At 48.5% G+C, this 25,801-nt stretch overlaps 1 protein-coding gene across 2 annotated transcripts; it reads left to right on the top strand.

The window, feature by feature from the left end:
* The first annotated feature begins 274 nt into the window (after positions 1-274).
* GJA3 (gap junction protein alpha 3) lies at positions 275-19,034 on the top strand. Of its 2 annotated transcripts, XM_023248653.2 has the most exons (3): positions 275-459; positions 12,571-12,754; positions 16,393-19,034. In XM_023248653.2, exon 3 carries the CDS (start codon positions 16,410-16,412, stop codon positions 17,763-17,765), a length of 1,356 nt encoding a protein of 451 aa, XP_023104421.2. In that variant the 5' UTR covers positions 275-459; positions 12,571-12,754; positions 16,393-16,409; the 3' UTR covers positions 17,766-19,034. The 2 variants fall into 2 exon arrangements, with proteins under 2 accessions (XP_023104421.2, XP_023104412.2); XM_023248644.2 differs by lacking the exon at positions 12,571-12,754 and having other exon boundaries at positions 276-459.
* Positions 19,035-25,801: the final 6,767 nt, after the last annotated feature.

Here is a 25,801-nt window from a genome sequence, read left to right as displayed (position 1 = left end):
ACAGGCGCGGTGTGGCGCCACGCGTGGTGCGGGGGCAAGTGCAGACCGACGGCGCACGAGAGGCGGTGCGGGGCGGGGAGCGGCTGCTCGCGGGGGCGCGGGACGGGGAGCGCGGGCGGGGCGCGGGTGCGGGGCGAGCACGCGGGGCGCCGGGCGGGCCGCGGGGCGGGCCTCCCCCCCGCTTCGCGCCCTGCCCGGCACCGCCCCCGCGCGGCCCCCGGGCCGGGGGTGGAGGCGGCGGGGGGCGTGGCGCGGCGGCCGGGGCTGCGGCGTGGGGGCGCCGAGCGCGGGGCGCGCTGGGGCCGCGGGGATGGCCGCCGGGGCGGGGAGGCCGGGTCCTGGCGCGGGGCGCACGCGTGAAGTTGCACCGCACGTGTAAGAGAAGATTCTCCTTTTCAGAGCGGCCGGGAGCCCTGCTCGAGAGGGAGCGCACCCGGGTCGCCGCCGCGGCACAGCGGGGTAAGCGCGGGGCAGCGCCGGGGCGGAAGGACGGGCGGGACGCCGGCGCCCCCGACCGCCCCGACCTGCCCGGGCGGGCCGGGGCGGAGCGGCCGGAGCGCGAGCCCCGCCGCTCGTGTGCGCCCCCGGCCTCTCCGGATCCCCGGGGGGGATGTCCGGGGAGTTGTGGGAGTGACCGGGTCAGAGACGGGGGCTCGGGAAACTTCGGGAATAGTCGGCGTCCCCGCGCGCCCCGAGAAGTCTGCGGAGTGCCGGTGCGCGGCCGAAGGCCGGCCGGCGGGTGCTTCCCGGCGGCGTTTTCCGCCTCGGGCGAGCAGGCGAGGCTCCGGGGCCTCAGACTGCGGGGCGCCGAGGCCGCTGCGGGCGCTCGAACCGCGTCGGCGGACGCACGGCGCGGGGCTGGGGTGCGGCTGGCGGCCGGGTGCCGCTGTGCAGGGGCGCCGGCGTCTTGTAGGGACGGCGTTGGCTCGCCTACTTCTTCCAAGAAACTTTTCCAGAGTCTTTTTTTTTCTTTTTCCCTAAGAAGTGCTTTAATCGTTAAGTGCCAGGACCTAGGACCTCATTTCTTGGCCCCTCTGCCTGGGATGGTGCGCTTAAGGGGAAAGAACTCACGGAAGAGCGGGGAAACCCTTCTCTGCCTTCTGTAGTAACCCCTTCCTGAAGGCGCTTCTGACAGTGAGTCGCAGTGTGGACGCCCTAGTGAACAGAATCCACCCAGGTTTCTCGGCTCAGGAACATGTGTGACCGAGACTCTAGGGACAAGTGGAGTCCTCCAGTGTTTGTTTTACCAAGAGAGCGTCAAAATATGTCATTTAAGACTGGCCGTGTGAAAACAGCTGAGACGGGAATTATGCTTCGTTCGTATTACTCGGGAATTCAAATTGGTGGTTTATGATACGCGCATCGCTTCACCGACGGCCCGTCGATGTGCTGTGAAATGTACTGCAAAACAAACATTGAAAGATTACAGAGGGAAACGGGGGCTTTGTTTTCCAACGGTCGGTGTGTTCAAAGTAAACGACAGCTAATTTGGCACATATTCCGCTGATGCAGCAGTTTGATTCATGTCGAGATAAGCATCCAGGGGGGGCAGTGCACGTGCTCCTGTAGCATAAAGTAATTCAGGAAAATTTTACTACTGTAACAAATGAGACGGTGCTATTTATATTGACCAGCTTAAAGCCATCTTGAAATAATGAAATGTAAGAAAATGTCACCGTTTGCCAATAAGAAAAAGAATTTGGCGGGTGCTTGGGTGGCCCAGTCAGTTAATTGTCGGACTTCAGCTCGGGTGGTGATCTCACAGCTCCTGGGTTCCAGCCCCGTGTCCGGCTCTGTGCTGACAGCTCAGGGCCTGGAGCCTGCTTGGGATTCTGTGGCTCCCTCTCTCTCTGCCCCTCCCCCGCCCGTAGGCGCGCTCTTTCTCCCTCTTCTCTCTCCCTCTCTTTCTCAAAAATAAACTTAAAAAATTTTTTTTGATTTTTGACACAGTTTCCTTGAATGTTACTTAAATTTTAAGTTGTGTTCATTTCCTTAACAAAAACAACTTTTACATACACACTTCAAACTTTATGTGTATGTATCACTACCATTTTGGCCTCATGTATGTAAAGAATTTAAACTATAATTAGTCTTCCAGATGCTACCATTGCTTGAACATGCCCCTAACACAGGAAATAGGATAGATTAGTTTTTTAGGATTTTACCTCAGTATCATATGTAAACGCACGAATAAACACTTGGTTTTTGTAATGTGCTAAAATATTGTCAGAACGTTCAAGACAGCGGAACGGCCTTTGAGAAGTATTTCGCCCTGTGCAGATAGCATGACTCTCAGGATCTGTGTATTAAGAAACTCAACCAAACCCAAGGTTTGGGGAGTCTCTCCCCGCTCCAATGTGGTGTGGCCGTCACCAGCACCGTGGGACGCTTGTCACACCATATTTCGATTAGTTTTGTCACAAGTCTGTCTCACCCACAGACTGTGAATGAACCGCCTGAGGGTGAGGCCGTGTCTTACTTAGCACACTGCACACACACGACAGGCGTTTGCTAAATGTTCGCCAAATCGAAGACGGAAAAAAGTCCAACGCGTGTGGCCCTAAACAGCATGCGTGGGTCTCTAAAAACACTATGTTTTTGCCATTTCCATATAATGCGTAAAAGGAATAAAATAGCGAGAAAGTTCAATCTGAGTTTTCGTTCTTACGGTGGCAGGAAATTCTTCATCGTAATAACTGGGTTAGTATTCATCCTCTGGTGCTTTTTAAAATCTCGATCTTCAAAAGTATGACTTCATAATGGTTAATGTGAGCAGTTCCTGCACCCTGACATTTCTTTAATTTGAGGAATGAGTGGTCTGCTCTAAACTTAGTGTTAACAAACTAATGATACTAAAATGTAAAAATCACTTAATTTTTTTCATTCACGACACCTGATTATCTCCATGAACTAACACTCATTTTATTCATGAACCTCCATTTTGTATTAGCTTTAAAATGAATCTTTTATTCTAGAACATACATGAGATTTCCGTGTTATATCCTAATAAAAGTAGGTTTGAATAAAAGGGAAATTATATTTATACTATGGAAATTATTATTGCAAAAATAGAAACCATTTTGACAGATGGCATCTGTGCCAGTAATATAAATGTAACCATAAAATACCATGAGTATAAGGCCGAGAGGTTTCGTTCACTAAGCAAGAGTAAAGACAGTTATCTGAATTTGCTTCAAAACGACAATTCCAGGGGTGTCTGGGTGGCTCAGTCCGCTGAGCCTCCGACTTCAGCTCAGGTCATGATCTCACGGCTCGTGAGCTCGAGCCCCGCATTGGGCTCTGTGCTGATGGCTCGCAGCCTGGAGCCTGCTTCAGAGTCTGTGTCTCCCTCTCTCTCTGCCCCTCCCCTGCTCGTGCTCTCTCTCAAAAATAAAAAAATAAAAAACATTAAAAATTTACAGGGTACCTGGGTGGCTCAGTCAGATAAGCGTCTGACTTCAGCTCAGGTCACGATCTCACGGTTTGTGGGTTTGAGCCCCGTGTCGGGCTCTGTGCTAGCAGCTGGGAGCCTGGAGCCCGCTTTGGATTCTGTGTCCTCCTCTCTCTCCGCCCCACCCCTGCTTGTGCTCTGCCTCTCTGTCTGTCAAAAATAAATAAACATTAAAACATTTTTAAATGACAATTCCAATTTATGTGATGGAGTAACGGGACTGTTAGCATGTCAGTAATATTTAGCCAAAATTTTAGCCACTTTGGACTGGGAGAAAAGAGCAAGGGCAGCTGTCGTCAGCTGAACAGTCTGCCTGGTGCATAACCCCGTGAAGTCACGCGGAAGGGGAAGGTGGGCCGGACCCAGAGGCAGAAGTCAGGAGTTTTCGTGCCGGCTTCAGCGAGCTGTGTCGCCCTCGGCAGATCACGGTACCCTCTCGGGGCCCGCGTTTCCCAGTCTGTGAAGTGAGGAGAATAGATAAACCAGACGTTTTCCCAGGTTCTTCTGGCTCCAAGATGCCGTGATTCCGTATCTCCTCGGTGGATGAGTAAGACTCCTGAAGGATGTCGCTTGGATTTATTTAGGGAGACTACCTTTTACTTGACCAGACTCTAGGAAGTCAGTACTTGGTATAGTGTTCACAGTGCCCCATCTTGTGTTTTAGGACAAGAGCCTGCTCAGAGCACTCGCGAAAGCACCCCTGGAATTTTCTTTTTCTTTTTTCAATTTCCATCCAAGTTAGCTAGCATAGAGTGCAACGGTGATTGCAGGGGTAGATTCCTTAGTGCCCCTCCCCCATTTAGCCCATGCCCCCCTCCCACAACCCCTCCAGGGACCCTCTGTTTGTTCTCCATATTTTGGAATCTTCTTTATTGTCATTCACCCGCGCCCCAAGCCACCCTTCAGGAGGTATTGGTAAATTCAGCTTTATTTCAAGAGTAGGACTTTTGTTTTCATTATTCACTAATTAAAAGTTGAGTACTGATGCGGAAATACATCAAAATTGACCCTAAAGGACACCAAAATGTGTACATAAAATGTTTAAATAAGCGAAATTTCAAATGGTATTCTTAGGTCTGTCACAGAAGGGATGTTTAAAACTTTTAATGCCATCTACTAATCGGCAGGAGACACTGGAGGCCTGCACAGGGTGATGGAACAGGGCAGACATTTGGAGGGTTTAAAAAGGAAGCCAGGAAGGCATGAATAGTGCTGGAAGACAGTCGCGTTTCTAATTATGCTCCAGACTTTCTACATTTTTCTGTCAATTGAACTGAAGCTCAACCAGCTGTTAATTTTCTAGCTTAATATTAGAACTCTAATTGTGGAAATGGTGACTTAATACTGGTTTCTGGTAGGGATATTTATTTTATTCACAGTATTTAAAGAAGAAATACTGTGGATAAAAAGTTAAGGGTATTTTTAGTGTTGTCATTCTTGAATATAAAATTCTCCAACATAAAATTCTTGAATATAGGGGCGCCTCGGTGGCTCAGTCGGTTGAGCGTCCGACTTCAGCTCAGGTCATGATCTCACAGCTCGTGAGTTCAAGCCCTTTGTAGGCCTCTGTGCTGACAGCTCGGAACCTGGAGCCTGCTTCCGATTCTGTGTCTCCGCTCTCTTTGCCCCTCCCATGCTCATGCTCTGTCTCTCAATAATAAGTAAACGTTAAAAAAATTATTGAATATAAAATTTGAAGACATTTGTTTTTAAACTAATAACAGTTGCTCCCAACTTAAAATCACCTCTCGCTCAGCTTTTAAATTACAGAATGTCAAAAACAGAAGAAAAACTGAGTTTTTCGCTTGACTAAGGATGAAAAGTATTAACCATATTTACCTTAGCCAAGTAAAGACTTTAGAGCATGTGACTTTTCAGGTGTTTATAAACAATTTAAATCCCTCCCCAAAACAATTAAAATCCCCACATGCAAGAGAAAATATAGAGATAATAGTAATAATACATGGATGGCAGGTGTTTTGCATACATTCTTATTTAATAAATAAAATAAATAAAAGTATAATTTAAGGGGTGCCCGGCTGGCTCAGTCAGTGGCTCTTGGTCTTGGAGTTGTAAGTTCGGGCCCCATGTTGCATGTAGAGATTACTTGAAAAATAAAATCTTTAAAAAAAAAGTATAATTTTATTAAAAAATAATTTTTGAAATGTTTAAAGAGAGAGAGAGAGCACGTGGGCATGTGCGGTGGGGGGCAGGGGTGGCAGAGAGAGGGGGACAAAGGATCTGAAGAGGGCTTTGTGCTGACAGCACAGAGCCTGACGCAGGGCTTAAACTCAGGAACTGCACGACCACGACCTGAGCCAAAGTCAGACGCTTAACTGACTGAGCTACCCAGGCGCCCCTGAAGTATCATTTCAAAACAATTTCATGTTTCTAGAGATTTATTCTCTGACAACAAAAATATATAATTCTAGCGGTGCTTTAAAGTTATTGATAAAGAAGTTGGAAAATCGGTGTTTTACGATTTCATTAAATCAGTCTGTACGATAGTGATGTCTCCTGCCAGAGCATTAAATTAGTGCAAAGTTAAGTAATAGAGCCCATGCACATTTTCCATTTAAAATAAGGAATCCCCTGGAACTGTAGGGTAATAAATAATTTTACACTAAGATAGAGGATACCCTTAAATTATATATGTGTATTTTATACTAATACTAGCAAATCCCCAAATCTACATTCCCTACTTAAAAGATCCATAGGAGATCTTTGGAGATTTGCTCTGTATACTGTACATACAGCATATGTGATAAGACATTGGAAAAAATAACAAAAATAAACTCTCATGCTTTTTCAAGCATATCAAAATTCTGTAAAGAAAAACTTCTAGCAAGACTTATACTTTAAAAACTTCCAATAAACAATATTTGGAACCAAACAAAGGGATCTAAGTACGGATACCATACAGTTTCAAAATCATAAGAAAATACCATAGATAATTTTATGCCAATAAATTTGAAGCTTAGATGAAATGGAAAATTTTCTAAAAGATATAAGCTATCAAAATTGACTTAAGAGTAATAGCAGCCCTATTTATGTCGATAACAGTTAATGAAGCTGAATTTGTGATCTAGGCTTCCTCCTGACCCCCTTAAAAAAAAGACATTAATTCCAGATTCTTTTATAGGACATTCTTATACAAGCTTATTCAGGGAAATGTTTAGTTTTTCAGGCTAAAATAATGTTCTTACCCAAATCCAATGGTAGTACCAAAAAAATGAGACCAATCTTAGGTATGAACAAATAATCCAAAATAAAGTAGCAAATTGAATGTGATAGTATATTAAAAATAAAATGAGTAATACGGTGCTTCACCATCTAAAAAATTCACAACAGTGGGGAAAAGAAGTACCAAATCCGATTTAGTAAATTCATGATTCAGAAACTCATTCATGATTTTCATGATTTAGAAACCAAAACCCAACAAACTTAACAAAGATTACAAGGAAACTTCCTTAGCCTGATAAAAGTTGAAACATCATACTCAATGCTAAAACCTAAGAAGCGTTCATGTTTAAGATAAAAATATCTTTATCTTAAAGATGTCACCATCATCACATTGTGCTAGGAGTGCTGGTCAGTACAAGAAAACAAGACAAGAAAAAGAAATAACGGGAATTAGAATTAGGGGAGGAAGAAACAAATCTATCCTTAATAGCAGATGAAATGGTTATATGTATATGTTACATAGAAAATCCAAAGGAGTCTCGTAACTATTTGAACAAGTAAGAGCTTTCTAACAAGTTTCTGGAGACAAGATCCGTTTATAAAAACAATGTTCCAGGGGCGCCTGGGGGGGCTCAGTCGGTTTAGCATCCAACTTCTGCTCAGGTCATGGTCTCGCGGTTTGTGAGTTCAAGCCCCGCGTCAGGCTCTGTGCTGACAGCTCAGAGCCTGGAGCCTGTTTCAGATTCTGTGTCTTTCTTTCTGCCCCTCCCCTGCTCATGCTCGCTCTCTCTCTCTCTCAATCTCTCAAAAATAAACCTTAAAAAAATTAAGGGGCACCGAGGTGAGTTCGAGTCCCGCATCCGCCTCTGCTGACAGCACAGAGCCTGGAGCCTGCTTCAGATTCTGTCTCCCTGTCTCGCTGCCCCTCCCCTGCTCATTCCGTCTGTCTGTTGCTCTCTCTTTCTCTCTCTCAAATAAATAAACATTAAAGAATTAAAAAAAAAAACTATTTGGAACAACAAATCAAACAAGTATAAATTAGGGATAAAGCTAACAAAAGACGTGTAAGACCTTTAGCTCCAGTGTCCTCAGACACTGTTGAAGGGCATGAAGAAGGTCTATGCGGTGGATCAGTTGTGCTTTATTGGCGGAGAAACTAGTTCACAAAGAGCTACATTTGATGCCACCATAAATTTCGTTTGTCCCAACAAAGTCACGTTTCAGATTTTTGTGGGCCTTGACAAGCTAAATTTCATAGGGAAGAACAAAAAAGCCAACTTTGTGAAGAACGAAGTTGAGGGCTCGTCCTACCAGTCACGTGTATGTAGGACTGTTGCCATTGGTGCCCTGCTGGTTGGTGTGACCGGTTGTCTTCTGGAGATGGAAAACAAGTCACACGTTACTCAGTCTGAAACTTCAGGGGTTCGGTTTCGTCCTCTGTTATGCTTGTCTGTGTGGCTGAACTTCTCCCGTTGCTGTGACACTGAATTGGAAGTGGCACCGAGCCAGCTTTTAAAAGCCTAGTCCCCATCTTGCTCTTTCGTCTTAGGAGCTCAGACAACACTAAGTGTTGGAGGTGAGGCTATAGTGTAAAAGAAGAGGGGGTCTTTTGTTATTTTGGTGAACTTATTTTGAATTCTGTTTCCTTTCTGAAGAGACCAGAATTATGGAAAAACTGTGGTAAGTACTTAATAACGTAGGGGACGGTCCCCATGGCATCTGGAAATTACTGTTTTAAATGTGAAAGCTTGAAATAGGCAGGTAAGGTTTAAGCCTAATGGAAAACAGTTTTTCCACCTGCTAAAAAGATAATTGGATAAGCCACTTTTCATTGCATCATATTCGTGACTGGTTCAGCCTTCCGTGTTCTTTTAAATTTGTGCCAACTCAGGGCTGGCAAAAATTGGCTTTTGGGCCACACTGCCCCATACCAAACCTTAGCAGATATTATTAATCGAACATAGAACTCTTTCCGGCTAAGCCTGTATGTGACCCTCTTGGTCCTACTCAACAATGTTCTAGGCAGTCACAGGTAACACAAAATTAATTTGCCTAGCCATGCTTCATGTTTCATTACCTCTAACTTAAAAACCAAGTAACAATATTTTTAGTGTCAATGTATTGTTACGAAAGGGAATCAAGTAAAAATACAAATGACACCTTTTGGGTGTTAATCTCCCAGAGTCCTAACTAAAAGTTGCATTTCCTAATGAGCAGCTATTCTGTAAGCTTGTCCTTCCGTACTCAACCTCCAAATGCTGGAGCACCCCACGGCTTGGTCTTCAGCCCCCTGTCCTTCTCCCCTGCCCTCAGACGATCTCAGTCCAGTCTTGGGGTTTGGTGATGACTCCCCAGTGTTTATCTCTGGCCTCGACACTTGTATGTCTGATAGATGTCTCACATTTACCATCTCCAAAACAGGACTCCTGATTTCCATGCCTTTCCCAAACCTGTACCTCCTCTGCTCTCCCTATCCTTTCTCCTGTTCGGGGTGGAAACCTTGGCCTCTCCTCGGCACTACCCGATCCTTGACCCATCAGCACATCACGCTGGACCGACCTTCAGAGTCTGTGCAAACTCAGCCATTTGTCACCACTGTCACGTTTCTGGATCATAGCACAGCCTCCTCACTGCACCCTCCGCGATCACCCTCACCCCCTCCGCCCCACAGCCGTTCTCGGCACAGCAACCACGAGGGTCCTGTGAAGATGGAAGCCGGATTACGTCACTCTTCTGCTCAAACCCTCCAGTGCCCTCTCGTCTCACTTGGAGCATAAGCCAAAGTTCTCATCACTGTCTGCCGCGATCTGTCCACCTCCAGACTTCCTCCCTGACCTGTGTCTACCTGTCTGCTCCTCTGGACTCGTCCTCTGCCTGGACTCGTCCCTCATATCTGAGGCCCAGTTCTTCACTGTGATGTCACCCTCTCACCCAGCCCTCAGCAGCCCCTGCACTGCCCTCTGTGCTTCCCCCTGCCCCGCCGCAACTCTCCGTCTACCCACAGCACGCAGCACCCGACCTCTCTTCTCTTCTGTCCCACATCTTTCCCGCCACAGCCTACGTGGCACCAGGCAGTGCTCTGTGTTGCTCAGCACTGAGCACCTCACAGGTAGTGTGGCCTTTGCTCAGTCCTCACTGAGTGGCCGCAACCTGTAGTCTGGCTGTGCGGGGAACTCGGGGAGCCCGGTCCCTTTCTCATCCCCTCTGTTCCCTGGTTATCAAACCTTTTTTCTTCTCAGGGGCTTAAGTCCTGCCCTTGCCTGAGAAGATGACCGCCTGCTCGACCCCGCCGAGAAGAGCCTTGTCATCACCGCGGAGGATGCTCGTCCTGCGTCTGCCCTCGCAGCACCCCCTCCCGTCCTTTGGCCCCGTCCTGCTGCTGGGCAGCCTGACCCTCCCCCCCTCCTCCTGTCCCTGTGACTCCGCCTCTCTGATGCCAAGCACCCACAGGCTTCCCTATCTTGAAAACACCTCCACTGGGCCTTGTTACCCATTTCCTGTCGCCCTTCCTTTAGGTTCTAGACCTACTGAACAGGACTCTCTGTGTCGTGCCTCCATTTCCCTCCCACACTCTGCCTCTTCAGCTCCCAGTCTAGGCTTTTGTTTCTGCCCCAACGCTCCCACTAGACTGGGCACTTAAAGACCATCAGTGGCCTTCTTATTGTGAGATCAAAGCCTTTGCTTTATGCCCATCCTTCTCGAACACACAAAGAATGCTGACACCGGTCGTCACCTCCTTCTTCAAAGTCCTCCTTCGGCCTCCTCGCTTCCGTGTCACCCTCGTTCTCCGGTCGTGTTGACAGCGGTCAGAGAATGTGCCTTCGGAGACATGAACGGCGCTCCAGCAGTGACGTGGGCCGTGCTCGTACTGACGCCCAACGTAATCTTGCATCTTAGTAGCTCAGACAGGGCTCTGTGTTGGGGTCAATTCGGTAAAGAAGGAAGGGTCTTCTGACATTACTCTGAAAGCAAAAGCAACTACAAGCCAGACAAGGTGAACGTGTCTGGCAGAGCTGATCGGGCCCCCGCTGGGGAAGGTCCCTTCCCTCCACACTGTCCGGGCATCGCCGCTCTCCGTCATTGCTTAGTCTCAGGCTCTTACCCAGTTGGCCAGTCCCGCGATCCTTCACCGAACACGGACCACACACGCCGAGGGCGGTGAGTCCTTTCCCATGCTGTCTTCATCCGTTTCGCTGGATTTTCCACAGACGTCCGTCCTTTGTTCTCTGCTCTGTCGTCTTCCCCCGGGAGAGTGGAGCTACACTGCGGACCCTCTCCAGCCTTTTCTGGTTCTGTCTCCAGCTTCCTCCTGGGCAGCTCACCCATCTGTCCCACCGCTGCTTTTGATCCGGAAAGACAAAACCACCAGTCTTCACCTTGTCTCCCAATCCCAAATTAGCAAGCCTCCCTCAATGTTTCTGTCTTCAAACGACCCCCTGATTTTCCCACTCAGGCTCAGAAATGTGAGCTTTGTCTTTAATTCATGCCTCTCCCTTTCACTGACTCTCGGCAGACTCTACATCCTGCTTTATTTTTGTCTCCAGACTGTGTCTCCTTTCTGTCCTTCCTTTTTCCATTTGCTGCTGCTGTCATTCAGCCCAGGCCTTCAGCACTCACTTGGAGATTATCACTCTTCCTGAGTCCCCACTGGCCGTTGTTAGAGGGGCCCCTTCTTTCCTGAACAGCACTTTCGGCCTATCTCCCGCTCTCCAAGTGGTTTGGCGGCCCTCGATGTCCTTCATTCATCTGTCCCACGCGTGTTTACTGAACGCCTACTATGTGCAGGCCACACAGCTCTTCTGTGCAGAAGCAGCCGTTTAAACTCACCGCTTCCTAACACCAGATCACATATATTCCCGCTGCCAAGGGAACGTTGTTCTGGCCTTGAAGTGCACTCCTGTCCCCTGCCCAAAGCCACCTCTCTCAATCCCCGCTCAGATTCCACTCTCCCCTGGCTAGCCTTCCCCGCCTGCATGTCCTCCTATTAATCTCCTTTTTCTCCGAGATCCCTCTGCACCTGTACAGCTCCCCGTTTTCCTGAGTTCTCCCATCTCCACAAACAGATTCCCAGATAGACGCCATGTGTTCACTTCCACTGTATTCAACAGAACCTGTGGCCCAGAGTTGAGCACAAGACGGTCACTGAATAGATAGCCACTGATTGATCCCAAGGGACGCTTAACACCTCCTGAAGGCCGAGGGGAACCTGTATACCTCTGAAAGGGAAAGTAGAACGGTCAGAAGAACGGGGAAGCAGCCACGTATACACTCGGCAGCATCAGCTCTTGTTCTGTGTTGGTGTCAGAACCAAAGTTTCCCTTGAGATAAAAGCAAAAATCAGTTAAATGCCACTTCGTGCAGGTAACTGACGTCCAGGTACTCGAGGACCCCACTGCCGCTGTGGGAGAGCAGTCACCTAGAGTGCACCACGCTCTGCGGTGAGCTCACGGGCACCTCGCGGAGTTAAGCGCTCGGCCCTGGGAGCTGTCAGGAGCTGCTCTGCTTTCGTCCCGAAATGGCCCAACACCGACAGTAAGAATAAACCCGTTTTCTCCTCAAGCAGGAAGCTGTTTCACTCGCTCACCTTGTGTCCGTGTCACTGGCTGGCAATGCTCAGTGGATCGTGAGGCTTCCTCTGGTCCGTTGCTGGTCCTTACTTAGCAGCAGAGGCTTGCTGTTCAGACCGCTTCTTCACTCCTCTGCTCTCGTCTTCTTACTGAACTGGTATGAGGGGTAGGATCCAAAAGTGGTGTTGATAAAACACCTTAAGAACGTCTGCGTGGCATCTGGAGCAGACTGGGGCGACTCTGAAGAGAGGGGATGTCACTTCTACCGTGGAGTCTCCCATCTGGATCTGACCTTGACCCATACTGCAGGCCTTGTCATAGATACTCCTCTGGTTAATGTTTTTATTCACTCATTCATGTATTTTCCAGAAGAAAACCCAAACTGTGAAGCGTGGTAGTGGTAAGACTCAGCAGCGAACATCAGGATACAAAGAGGCCGGCCCTTGCGTTGGGGGAACTCGGCAGACTGCCGTGGCGGGAGAATCCAGTTTAAGCTGTGTGTCATCAGTGACAGCCATTGTCAGGATCTGTGATGCGTCTCAGAGACCCCAGGGTCAGTCTCCAATCTGACATTGGGCTGATGTCCCATGTATCAATTTGTCTTTTGAGCGCTTACCAGGGACATGATTAAAGAGGTCGAAGGAGTAGACACCTTAATGAAAGAACAATGAACAAAGAATCAGGTTTTTTCAAAAACTAGAACTTTGAAACATGAGTCACGGTCATTAATCCTTTATGACCATAAATGTGATAAGTTGTTACAGAAAATGCAAAGAAATGGGAAAAGAGAATAAAAATCACCCAGTTCTAGAAATGCTGTGGTTCACATTTCAGTATCCTTCCGCTCTTCCTTTGCATGTATGAATGTGTGAGAAATAGCGGGTAAAAGGCTATGGTTTTGTATTAGGTTTTTGTCATTTATCAGTATGGCATGAACGTATCTTCAAGTCACTAATGATCTTAAAAGTTATGTCTAATGAATACCTTGTATTTTAGTAGTTATGAATGAGTCACAGCTTTTCATGTGTAGCTGGCCTTAACCTGTAAATAATTTAAGAGAGTGTAGGAATTGTCTGCAAGCAATAGGAAACCTAACTTGAACAAACAGGGTTTTCTCCCTTCACATAAGTCTAGAGCTTGTGTTGCGGTTGATTCAGCAGGTCCACAGTGTCACAACAGGTGCCTTGGGACTTTCTTGACCATTCCCTCATGCTTATTGATACATGCCTGCAAAGTGACTGCCCCACTCCAGGCATCGCATCTGTCCTCACCATAGGCAGATAGGGAAAGTGACGGCAAAGGTAGCCATCTGCCCTTTTATTAGGAAACCAAAAGCTTTCTCAGAAGCTCCCCAGCCAACTTCTTATACCTCATTGGAGACAACAAAAGGAGGTGGGAAAGCAAGAATTTCCCTTCCCCCGATCACATTACGGGCAGGCAAGGGAGAGGGGGATGGGAGCAGGACCGGGGTCAGCCAGATCCCGATACCAGCCTTGGGCACTACTATGTGTTTAATTGCTCATCCTTTAGTGGGCACTTCTGTTTCCAATTATTCCTTCTTATGAATAATTCACAGTCAATATCCATGTTCATCCATTCATCAAAATCTCTTGATTGTTTCCTTGGTATGATGTCCCAGGAGTAGAATTAGAGGTTAGAGGTATCATGATCTTAAGTTTATTTGTTTTTAAGAGAGAGAGAAAGCACGACCGGGGGAGGGACAGAGAGAGAGGAAGGAGAGAATCCCAAGCAGGCTCTGCACTGGCAATGCACAGCCTCATGTGGGGCTCGAACTCATGAGATTGAGATGAGATCACTTATGACAAGATCGTGACCTGAGCCGAAGTCAGACAGTTAACCAACCGAGCCACCCAGGCGCCCCAAGGTATCATGATTTTTATATCTCTTCTTACATATTACTGAACTCCTTTGCAGAAAGACCTTGTCAGTGTGTGCCGTCACGCAGTGCATCAGCAGTGGGCTCTCCCCTGCCCCCCCCACCGGACACATTCTTAGTTGTCCCCTCTTTAGGATTTCCTGAGCTTTGACACATGCCAGAGTACCCACAAAGTATGCAGATGATAACACGTTGTGATTCCGTAGCTGCACCCAGAGGTCACAATTCATTTTAAGGGTACCTGTCTGAAAGTGTTTGCAGCACCTGGACCTAAAGAACTCTGGAGAGGCTGGGCCAGCAAAGGTGAGTAACAAGATGCCACAGTCAGCAGCCGTTACCCCCTCTCGTCTGATTTACTAATTGAAGAAATGTTTCCTTGGCCCCGTGTTTCTCAACAGGTGCACAATGGACATTTGGGGCGGGCCAGCTCTTTACTGTGGGGGACGCCCCAATCATTATGGAACATTTTGCTTTCCTGGCCCTGCAGGGCAATGCCAGCAACACTTCCCAGGCCCTGTGACAAGCAGGCCCTCCCTCGTGGCATTCTGTGCCACCAGCCTTGTGGGAAGAACCCACCAGGCACATCGCATTGACTCCCTTTTAGCACATTATGCTGTGCTGGACAAGGCAGAACCTGCCTGCACATCTGGGAAGGTGGCAGGAAGAAGAATAAATTTCCCGAACTGACCTTTCCTTAGAGACTTCCAGAAATGCTACGGCCCAGCTGTTCTGCCTGCAGACATCAAGGAGGAAAGGGTGCACATGCAAACAAACCCCAACCTCAGAACTAGAATTAGGGAGAAAGTCCACAAGCAGTCAAGGTGCTTAAAGGTGGTTTTCTGTAGAAACTCTGGAGGCTGTGTGTGTCCAGGGACAGCAAGGAGGGAGGATGCCGTTCGCAGCTTAGCAAGGTGGGAGGTGTGGGAGGATGGAGAGAACCTCCTGGAATGCAAAGGGGGCAACAGTCGTTAAGCCAGGCCATGATAAGAGGAAGAGAAAACACAGGGCACCCGTGTCAGCCTGAGTTGGCCCCTCCTGAAGGGAGAGTGGAGGTCAATAGGCCAGTCCCCGCCTGGCCTGGGGCCAAGTCTGAAGTTGAAGAAACAGGACATGCAAAGGCATCAAGGCCGTCTCAGGGATCACAAGAAGCATGTGTCACCAGGGTGTTGGATCAGGGATGCAGGGCTGGGACGCACGGTCAAGGCTTCTGTCCTGTGCCCCAGGGGAAACGCTTCAGTAGAGTGGAGGGAAGGGCCATGGCTATGGGCAGAGAGGGCGGTCAGAGACATCATGACATCCGGGGTTTAGGGTAAGCAGGATGTCATCTAGAACGGTTCCCTGACACCTGACATCCTTCATGCGAGAGTGGGTTGTTTCATGTCCAATAATTCAGTTTCTACATTAAAATATTTTCCCTTGTAAGAACATGCCAAATAGAACAGACGCCAGTCACAACAGGGGCAAGGAGGCTGGTAGGATATGTGAATAGTAACGTTTCTCCAAAGACCTCGAATGACGGAAACAAAGGGTTGGAAGTTTATTCCAAGAGAGCGTTAACATTTGTTTCTTTAGATCATGGTGAGTAAAGTTATGTTTTGTTTGTCTTCACACCAGTTCATAAAAATTAATATTTGTGAACATTTTTAAAATTCAAAATGAGAAGAGTGTCCTTCAGTGCTGCCGGAACTCACCGCGTAGACTGCTCTCCTGACGCAAAGAATGGAGCTGCCTTTCAGTTCCGGTTGGAAGCGTCAGGCCTGTTGGGGCAGCAGCGACACGGAGGACCCCTTCTCATCTTGGGCCCCCGCGTCCGAGGACCACAGCTACCTCCACAGGGGGGTCCACGGGCCCTCCGTCCCTCCTCTAGGAAGCAGCTTACTGCGCATGACCCAATGACCATCGTCCCATCTTAGATGGAGACACAGGGTTTAAGGGCTTCAGTCACCTGTGGGCATCTGGTTCGTGCCGCACTCGTGTCCTGCGACAGTAGTTCCGAGTGACACCGGCGCTGCGGGCGTGGCTGTAACCCGGCTCGGGGCCTACGGTGGGAAGACGCACGCACGTGCACACACGCACACGGGCGCACGCACACTCTGCACGCGCGCGCCGTGGAGGGCTCCGCAGCGCCTCCCTCGTTTGGCAGCGGGAGGACGGCTTCGCAGGGGAGCGATCGCCCAGCGCCGCGTGCCGGCTCCCGCTCCTCCCGCGCCCGCCGGCCCCTGCCCCTGCCCCTGCCCGCCCCCCCCCCCCCCCCCGCGGCCTCCTTCCTACTAACCGGTAATGTTCCCTTGCAGGTTAGCAAGCTGAAGCAATGGGCGACTGGAGCTTTCTGGGGAGACTATTAGAGAACGCGCAGGAGCACTCCACGGTCATTGGCAAGGTTTGGCTGACGGTCCTGTTCATCTTCAGGATCCTGGTGCTGGGCGCCGCGGCCGAGGAGGTCTGGGGGGACGAGCAGTCGGACTTCACGTGTAACACGCAGCAGCCCGGCTGCGAGAACGTCTGCTACGACAAGGCCTTCCCCATCTCCCACATCCGCTTCTGGGTGCTGCAGATCATCTTCGTGTCCACGCCCACGCTCATCTACCTGGGCCACGTGCTGCACATCGTGCGCATGGAAGAGAAGAAGAAGGAGCGCGAGGAGGAGCTGCTGAAGGCCGACGGCCCGCACCCCGGGCCGGCCGCGCGCTGCGGGCCCGGCGGCCACGGCCAGAAGGACCGGCCGCCGGTGCGCGATGACCGGGGCCGGATCCGCATCGCCGGCGCCCTGCTGCGGACCTATGTCTTCAACATCATCTTTAAGACGCTCTTTGAAGTGGGCTTCATCGCCGGCCAGTACTTTCTGTACGGCTTCGAGCTGAAGCCCCTCTACCGCTGTGACCGGTGGCCCTGCCCCAACACGGTGGACTGCTTCATCTCCAGGCCCACGGAGAAGACCATATTCATCATCTTCATGCTGGCAGTGGCCTGCGTGTCGCTGCTACTCAACATGCTGGAGATCTACCACCTGGGCTGGAAGAAGCTCAAACAGGGGATGACCAACCACTACCGCTCAGACTCCCCCGAATCCAGGCTGGGGGCCGCAAAGCCTGGCGGCGCGAGCCCGCTGCCGCTCCCCTCCCCGTCCGCCCTGCCCACGGTCACCATCGGATTCCCGCCTTACTACACCCACTCCGCCTCTTCCCTGGGACCGGCCACCGCCGCGGGCTACCCCGGGGCCCCTCCGCCGGCGACCGACCTCGGCACGGCCGCCCCGTCTGAGGCGCGCGAGAAGGCTCGCCCTGCCAGATTCCACAACGGCAACCACCACCTGCTAGCGGCAGAGCAGAACTGGGCCAACCAGGAGACCGAGCAGCAGGCGGCCGGGAGAAAGGCCTCGCCGCCCGTGTCCGCTTCTGCCTCCCTGAGCCCGGCGGGCAGCACCGGGCAGCTGGCTCAGGACGCAGGCGCGGGCGGCAGCGCCCCCGGCCCGTTGGCGGACGGGACCGGCAGCAGCCTGGGCGACGACGGCAAATCGGCGGGGACCCCCGACCTGGACGGGGAGCAGGCGGGGAGCCCCGAGGTGGAGATGCTCGCGCCTCCTCTGCCCCCCGCAGACCCCGGGCGGTCGAGCAAGGCCAGTAAGTCCAGCGGCGGCCGGGCCAGACCGAATGACTTGGCCATCTAGCGGGCGTCTCTCCAGACAGCTTTATAATAACCGTTTCTTCTCGCAACCAAAACCAAAGTGCAGTTCCAGTCTGCAGGTAGACAGAGCCTGGAAGGGAGAGGGCACTGCAGTGGCGGAAGGGGAAGATCACGAGGAGGAGAGCAGGTTTCTGTGTGTCCATGCTTGCTGTTCTTAACACTGTGAGGTAGAGTGGGGAGAACGTCAGTGCTTGCTGAGAGGGGGAGGTGGGGGCAACGTGGGTGCAGGGGCTTGAAAGATGACCTTGAAAGATGTTCACGGCAACCCAAGAGTCCAACAACCTGGGCCGCCTTTGCAGGTGCTGCTGTCCGGCCTTGGGCTCCCGCCGTCTCTGTGGGTAACTGTTCCGTTGTGGTAAAGCGACAGGTGTCTTTACCTGGGGGCAATTGGCTTTTCCATTCCTACGCTTCCCCAGAGCCTCTGGGCAGCCCACAAAGTCACAGATGCCCTTAGCACTATCTCTGTTTGATACTTTTAACTTAGAGTTGAATTTCATTTGGGATATTTGCCAAACTGCACTAAAAAAAGACCTAGAGCGAGTCCGTAGACTGTCATTTGAGTTTCTGAAATTGCCTGGGAAGCCCAGGATTCCACACTGTACGCTTCGTGACGAGTGACGATGAGCAGGTACCCTCCAGGGGCGGAGATCCAGCAGGCGAGAGCCGCGGAGGTTGCTGGTAAGAGAGCAGGTAGAAACGCAGCGACACTTGGGGTAATTTTTAAACAGTTGAGGAAATTGAAATACAAGTGTGGCAGGTATGCCTTAGGTATTTATTTTTTAAATGATATTTTGTGCTTTGATCTGAATTGTACAGGTATGCCTATCCACCCCCACCCCCCGACTTTCTTTCAGGAAAAATGAAGGAAAAATAGTACCATTAAGATGAATAGTGACCGAGAGAATGCTAATTTGTCCCATTACATACTAGTAAAGATTTGGATTTTCTTTTAAAAGAAATTCTTCGACCTCAGGAGTCAGCTAATGGTTATGAGAATGTACGATACAAAATAAAAGCAGGGGAAATTTTAAGTGCATTTCAAATACTTGAAGTTGTGAAGTTTTTGAATGGGAGGTTAAAAGTTAACCACTCTTGCCAGAAAAATGATTTATACAGATGAATCAATGACCTACATTTTTTTAAGAGTAAAAAAAAAAACAAAACAAAAACAAAACCTCTTAGAGTTTCCTAACCATTGTTTGTGGGCAGCCTGTTTGCTTTCTAAAGTGTAAATAAAAGTATCTGGGTTTTACTTCCTGTGTAAATGCATGTGCTGATTTCGGATGTGCGTGCGCCTCATTTGTCACCCATGCAGATCGCTGCACTGACAGGGCTATTTCTCTGTGGGTTGTGGCTGGAAGGTGGCAGAATTTTCTGTACTGCACACTCTGCTGTCCTGTCTTCATCTCTGTTTATAGACCGATGAACGGGAGTCATGCTGAGCCTGGTCCTTCTCACCCTCCGACTTCCACTGAGTATTGTCAGCCCTTATTCAGCAAAACACCAAACACTTTCCAACTTGATTCCTTTCTCTATATGAATGAACTCCAATTTCCTGACAATTCCTCTGGAGCCACACTCTAAACGCACTTGGTGTTTTATATCATAAAGAGTGACCCACCAGCATCTGATGAAAAAGACTGTGATTCCCATTCTCGGATGAATGGGTGCAGCATGTTCATTAGAGTGTTAACGTTTGCTGCAGACGTGGACAGTCGCCCCTCCACGGCTTGAGAAATGCTAATTTCCCATACGTACGCGTTCAGCCTCTCTCAGATTTGAGCCTTACAGAAAACTGAGTGACTGCTCTCCCAGTTCTCCCTCGGCTGGGCATAGCTAGTGCCATTGTAGACGCAGACATTCGTCACATACAGTGGACGCCTTAGGCTCAGGCAGTAGGGCCCAGCCGGCCTGGCCGAGGAGGGCCACTGGAAAACCCTAGTTTGAAAAAGCATCCCGATAAAAAAAAGCTTTGGTCGCGACTGCAGCTAATGGGGAAAGCACAACTCATTCAGGGGATGTGACCACAGGTTCTTCAAGTCCTACCGTTATAAATGTTAGTAATAACCCTCTGACTTACCCAGGATGGAATTCTGAGTGGGGTTGGAGATGAGAATGAGAACTATAATTATAGTTTTTACATTTCAGTCATCTTTAAAAAGTTTTTAAGTTGCTGCACTTTAAAATTGGATTTTCTTCACCATACGTTGATGAAGATGCCAGTATTATGAATTGACCATAGTCTAATTGGCCCAATTAGTGAATGGGTAGGAGTGTGAAATTAGATTCGTCTCCTTGAAAATCACAAATTTGTTAAGAAGTAGAATTCTGCAATCCAACAGGGCCGATGGTGTTTTTTCAGGGGGCTGTTGTGATTTCCATTCACGTAAAATATCAAAGCATGCGTTACGTTTTGTGGCTATGTGAGGTATCCAGGGCCCTGGACGCTAGAGCCCTTCTCTGCCCTGGGGGCATGAGTAGTAAGTATTTCCATCACCATAAGCATCAGTAAGTGCAATAGGGTAGAAGTCACCTCTCCCTATGGTTAAGAGTCCAGATATATTTTCTCTAGCCTGTTAATTATGTGGAAATGTCACTAAAATTATTTTTTCTTGATTTAAGGAAATAAATTATAATTCCATAAAGCTTATTTTAAAACTCAAATTCTCTACCTAATAATTGTACACACGTTGTTTGTTTTTTAATTTACATCCAAGTTAGAATATAGGGCAATAATGATTTCAGGAGTAGAATCCAGTGATTCATCCCCTACTATAACACCCAGTGCTCATCCCAACAAGTGTCTTCCTTAATGCCCCTCCCCCACGTAGCCCGTCCCCCCTCCCACACGCCCTCCAGCAACCCTCTTTTTGGTCTCTATATTTAAGAGTCTCTTATGTTTTGTCCCCCTCCCTGTTTTTATATTATTTTTGCTTCCCTTCCCTTCTGTTCATTTGTTTTGTATCTTAAATTCCTCATATGAGGGAAGTCATATGATATGTGACTTTCTCTAATTTCGCTTAGCATAATACCCTCTAGTTCCATCCACGTAGTTTCAAATGGCAAGATTTCATTCTTTTTGATTGCCGAGTAGTATTCCATTGTGTATATATACCACATTTTCTTTATCCATTCATCCATCGATGGACATTTGGGCTCTTTCCATACTTTGGCTATTGTCGATAGTGCTGCTATAAACATTGGGGTGCGTGTGTCCCTTTGAGACAGCACACCTGTATCCTTTGGATAATTACCTAGTAGTGCACACATTTTTTTTAAATTTTTTTTAATGTTTATTTATTTTGGGGACAGAGAGAGAGCATGAGCGGGGGAGGGTCAGAGAGAGAGGGAGACACAGAATCTGAAGCAGGCTCCAGGCTCTGAGCCATTAGCACAGAGCCCAACGTGGGGCTCGAACTCACAGACCGTGAGCTCATGACATGAGCTAAAGTCAGAAGCTCAACCGACTGAACCACCAGGCGCCCACAACACATGTTATCTTTTAATCTGCAGCATACAAGACAATTACTTTTTGCATCTGTGTTTGCAGAAGCTCAGTTGTCCGGTTGACGCTACATAATGTGTGATAATTCTAAAATGTCCATCATTACTAATCCATTCCCAGATCCATGTATTAAAATTCTAAAACATTTCTTCTATATAATCATTCACTTTCTCCTCTTTAAACTTCATTTGACTGAATTATTATTTTCCCATGAGATTAACAAAAAAGATACCTTAAGTTTAAAAAGAAAATAGGGGGAAAGAGCAAGCCAGAATATCTCTGATCCATCCTGGCTTTCCTTGATTGTTAAGTAAGTGACTAGGTGGTGGATTTCTTATGCAAGAACATCTAGAATTAGAACTATGAATACAATTCACGCATCCTTTAAAAAAATTAACTTCATGAGATTTAGTCTCTTTTCAGTTTTTTCCTATTAACACTATAATTCCTTTTTTTCAGAAGAATCCTTTTTCTGAATTTCTTTTTCTTGTGAACTTTTTCTTCTGATATTTGTAACATGGATTTGTGGATCTCCACCAAACAAATTCTTATACCAAGTGGTGCATGATTTCAAAGTGTGTTTTTGTAAAGATCAGGAGATTACTGCCTCCTCCCCACCCCCACTTCCATGGAATCCAGGATATTCTCTTAATAACCTTTATGTTTTTTTAAGTTTATTTATTCAATCTCTACATCCAACATGGGGCTCGAACCCATGTCCCAAAGATCAAGAGTCACATGCTCTCCCACCTGAGCCAGCCAGGAGCCCTCTAAATCACTTTTAAATACAGGATAACACGTAGACGTTGTTCATTAAAGTCCGAAAATGTTATTTCTCACTCTAATTTTATATTATTGCACTGCAAAGCTCTAAGATTTCTCATTCCTCAAAATATTTTTCTTCTCTTTGCATTATAGAATGCCTTAGCAAGACTTTTTATGGTCAGTGAGGAATTTAAATAACTCTAAGAGCAGTGCACTGTTTCTAGTATGATATTGGAAGATGTTTGGTATGTAAATGTAATTTAGATCATAATATTTACAAAACTCTTACTAAAATTTTATTTTTTGTGTTATAATAGTATCTTTCGTAGCCTAAATTGTAACTGAAAATAGGCATTTTATAAGCTAAGAAATAAAAAGTGGCCATAAATTTAAATCACCAGCTCCTGGTTAATTGTTTTTATTGATAGAATCCTTGAGCAGGTTTTCAAAGTAAAAATTTTCATCTACATAGAACAAGGAGCAAAAACCTCTTTGTACAAAAGAAGCTTGAGAAATTTCTGCAGTGGCTGTTCAGGCCTCACAGGTACTTAGGAACTTAAAGTAGCGCCTTCCAAGGGTTCTTGTAGCTTTGCTACCGCCTCTTGCTATGTGTTCTGCAGAAGAAATAATGTGCATGCTGACTCTATCCCCTCCACTCTTCCTTCGTGCACGGTCCTGCTAGGCTGTAATGGGGTTCAAGAGCGGAGAGGTCACTTTAGCAAGCCTGGAGTTTATCCTTCTTGGGGAGACTTTTCTGTATTTAAGTAACCGTGTGCTTGCCGTCTGCTTTCATGGCCTCCGGCAATACCTGCAATGTGTCCGACCCTGTCCTTACCCGAGATGCAACGCCCATTTACACGGCTCCCGCTTTATGAATCCACTCTGGGCATGATCTCCAGGGACGCGGTGTAACCAAAACCGGGAGGGGCCTGGCTGCTTTCGAGGCTCTAAAGTAACACGACATTCAAAAGTCAACCCCCCCCAACACGAACTGGTGAAAAGTCTCCCTCCTTCCTCCCCCCCCCCCCCCCCCCCCCCCCTTCCAGGCCGTAGGCGCTAAAGCCTGTTCTGGACGCAGGTTCTGGAAAGAAGGCTCTGCCCTCTGGTGCTGGGGCCCCCGCGGGGCGACCCTAGGGGGAAGGGGCGGGCCTACCGCCCACCCCGGGACCCCACCCGGTGGCACCCCTGCGAGGAGAGGAGGCAGGAAGGCGGGAGGGATGGTGCCCCGGGGATTCCAAGAGGGCGACAACCAGGGGCAGCCTTTGTCCCCTCGCCGGTGCGGGCGGGCTTTCCCGCAGACACGCCGTGTGGACTTGGCTGCCGCCAGGCCTGGGGGACAGGAATGGGACACTGCGCCCGTCAGCTGCGGGCCTCGGTGACGCTTTATAAAGCACATGGTACCTTAATTAGCAGGCAGCCTCCGTCTCCTGTAAGAGGGCCCGTCCCGGGCCCCAGGACCGGGGTCGGCTTCCACACCGCTCCTTTCCAGCCACGTGACTTCAGGGACGCTGGTCAGCCTCTGACGTTGTTGACGGGTGTTCGCCTCCGAAAAATGGAAATAGATTTGTGCGGCGGAAGTGAGAACGGACCACGTGCATCGTTCCTGACCCATGACAACACTTAATCGGCCTCAGCGAGAATAAATAAAAGTCACCCCGCCACAGTGTTCTGGGGCCTGCACACTTTCACCTTCTGCCTTTATTTTAAAACAGAACGGTGTTACACATACCGTGGAATACTATTCAGCCCTAAAAAGGGAAGAAATCCGGGCACAGGCTCCAGCATGGGTGAACCTTGAGGACGTTTTGCTAAGGGAATAAGCCAGTCACAGAAAGACAAATACTGAGTGATTGCACTGATTGCACTGTGATGGGGAGGGAGAACTGGGGACAGCGCAGTTGGAAAGATGACAAATGTCCGGAGATGGATGGTGGGGATACCTGCACAGCAGTTCGAATACACTTAGTACCACTGAGTGGTAAGTTAAGACGGTAAATTTTATGTTATGTGCATTTTGCCATAATTAGAACTTTAGATATATTTTTTCAAAAGCTAAAAATCATTTTAAATGGAACTAAAATAGACACGTACAGGACGCAACACCTAGGTATACAATAAAACACATGCATTTGAACACACGTAGGTAAGCAACATGCAGAGCAAGAAACAGAACATTTCTTTATTCCAGAAGTCTCCCCTTTTTCTTTTTTACATCACCACTTCTCACCCTTTTCTTGTTGTCACTATTCAGCTAAAATTATTCCTTATGGAAACAAAAGAGACCAAGGGAGGGAAAAGGAAGGACAGCCATCCGGTTGAGTGCTGGTTGTAGAAAGAAGTCAACTTGGCAAGCTCTGAGCATACCCCAGAACACTACAATTGCCCCTAATTTGGAACCTTCTTTGAGCCATTTGATGAGTTTTCATTGCCTTTTTAGTGGGAAGAACAAAAGACTTTATTTTTTTAATGATTTATCGTTTTTATTGGATAAGGTCTCAGCAAATACGTGCTAGGTATTGAACAAACCGATATGAATGCTTACCTCACCACACACCACGGGAGCCAAACACATCCAGGCCCTTGGATCAAAACTTACACCTTCTGCGAGAACCTCCTCTCAGTTCTAATAGGTCTAGTGAGTCCCTCAATGAACAGGCTATAGGCCCCACTTTGCCCAGGAAAGTTGGTACTCATCTGTCCACGTGCAGCATTCATGTGTGTGTGTGATGTATCCAGACACGAACTTGGACGTTTTCTGCCTCCCCGCAGAACTGTAAGTTGTATTGCCTACAATACGCCCCAGCACAATACGCCCCACCACCCCCTCCCCGGTCATGATGGACAGGCTCAGAGGGCCTCCACTGGGTTGGAGGCCCCAACTATGGAACCAAATGCTTTTTTGTGGAATACAAGAGGTGCCCTTCTTTCTGATTTCCCCTGAAAGTTTAAAACAAAATAAATGGGAAAAAATAATCCTCAAAAGTCAGCCATGTCTTGCACGAGCTCAGAAGAAGCATATACATTCTTATAGTACACCTTAAGGAAACTCACACTGCCTGCCACAGCCCACGTGGACAGGAGGAAGCGAGCACTCAGGACGACGGTAGACAGGAAACAAAGGCCACCTAACATGGCAGAATTGAGGGCACACAGAGCCCAGAGGCTCAGGGCCCTGCATCTCGTGAGATCATCCCTAGCTTATGGTGTCTGCAGGGAGACAAATGGGGGTGCTGATTACCTGGACAAGGTCCCCTGTGACAGAATAAAGAATGGTCTTAAAAGCATCCCTGAATGAACAATCTTATTTCCAAGATCCTCAAAAGACATTCGGAAAGTACATTATCCCCACCTCTATTTTAGCATTTATCGCAAGTGTGTGTGTGTTTGTGTATCAGTGTGTGAGTGTGTATGTGTGGGCCTGTTCTTCCTCGTTGCACTTCCGGGTTTGTTCTTAAAATATTCAGGGCCAAGCCACACAAAACACGAGGAGGTACACGACCAAATCTATTCGCGTGCCACCCACGGCTGATAGAAGCTGCCGGCAGTCGGCAGTCGCCAGCGTGGGGTGAGCTTCCGTATCTCTTGCTCAAAGGTGCTACGAAAACATCTCTCCCCTAGGGCATCTCCCCCTAGGTGGGGGATGAGGGTATGTGCCGGGAATCAAGACAATGTTCAGAGAAAAGGCAGTGGGTCTGGAAAGGAAGAATTTTTGTTTCTTGTCTTAAGAAAAATCCAACACTGGGGCACCT

The sequence above is a fragment of the Felis catus genome, chromosome A1 (genome assembly GCF_018350175.1).
Source record: "Felis catus isolate Fca126 chromosome A1, F.catus_Fca126_mat1.0, whole genome shotgun sequence".
NCBI classification, from domain to species: domain Eukaryota; kingdom Metazoa; phylum Chordata; class Mammalia; order Carnivora; family Felidae; genus Felis; species Felis catus.
Note: the sequence above shows the minus strand (reverse complement) of the source record. Positions and strands in the feature narration are given on the sequence as shown.

What these genes read in the sequence shown, in the direction of transcription:
- GJA3 (XM_023248653.2), top strand. Translation starts at nt 16,410, where the DNA reads ATGGGCGACTGGAGCTTTCTGGGGAGACTATTAGAGAACGCGCAGGAG.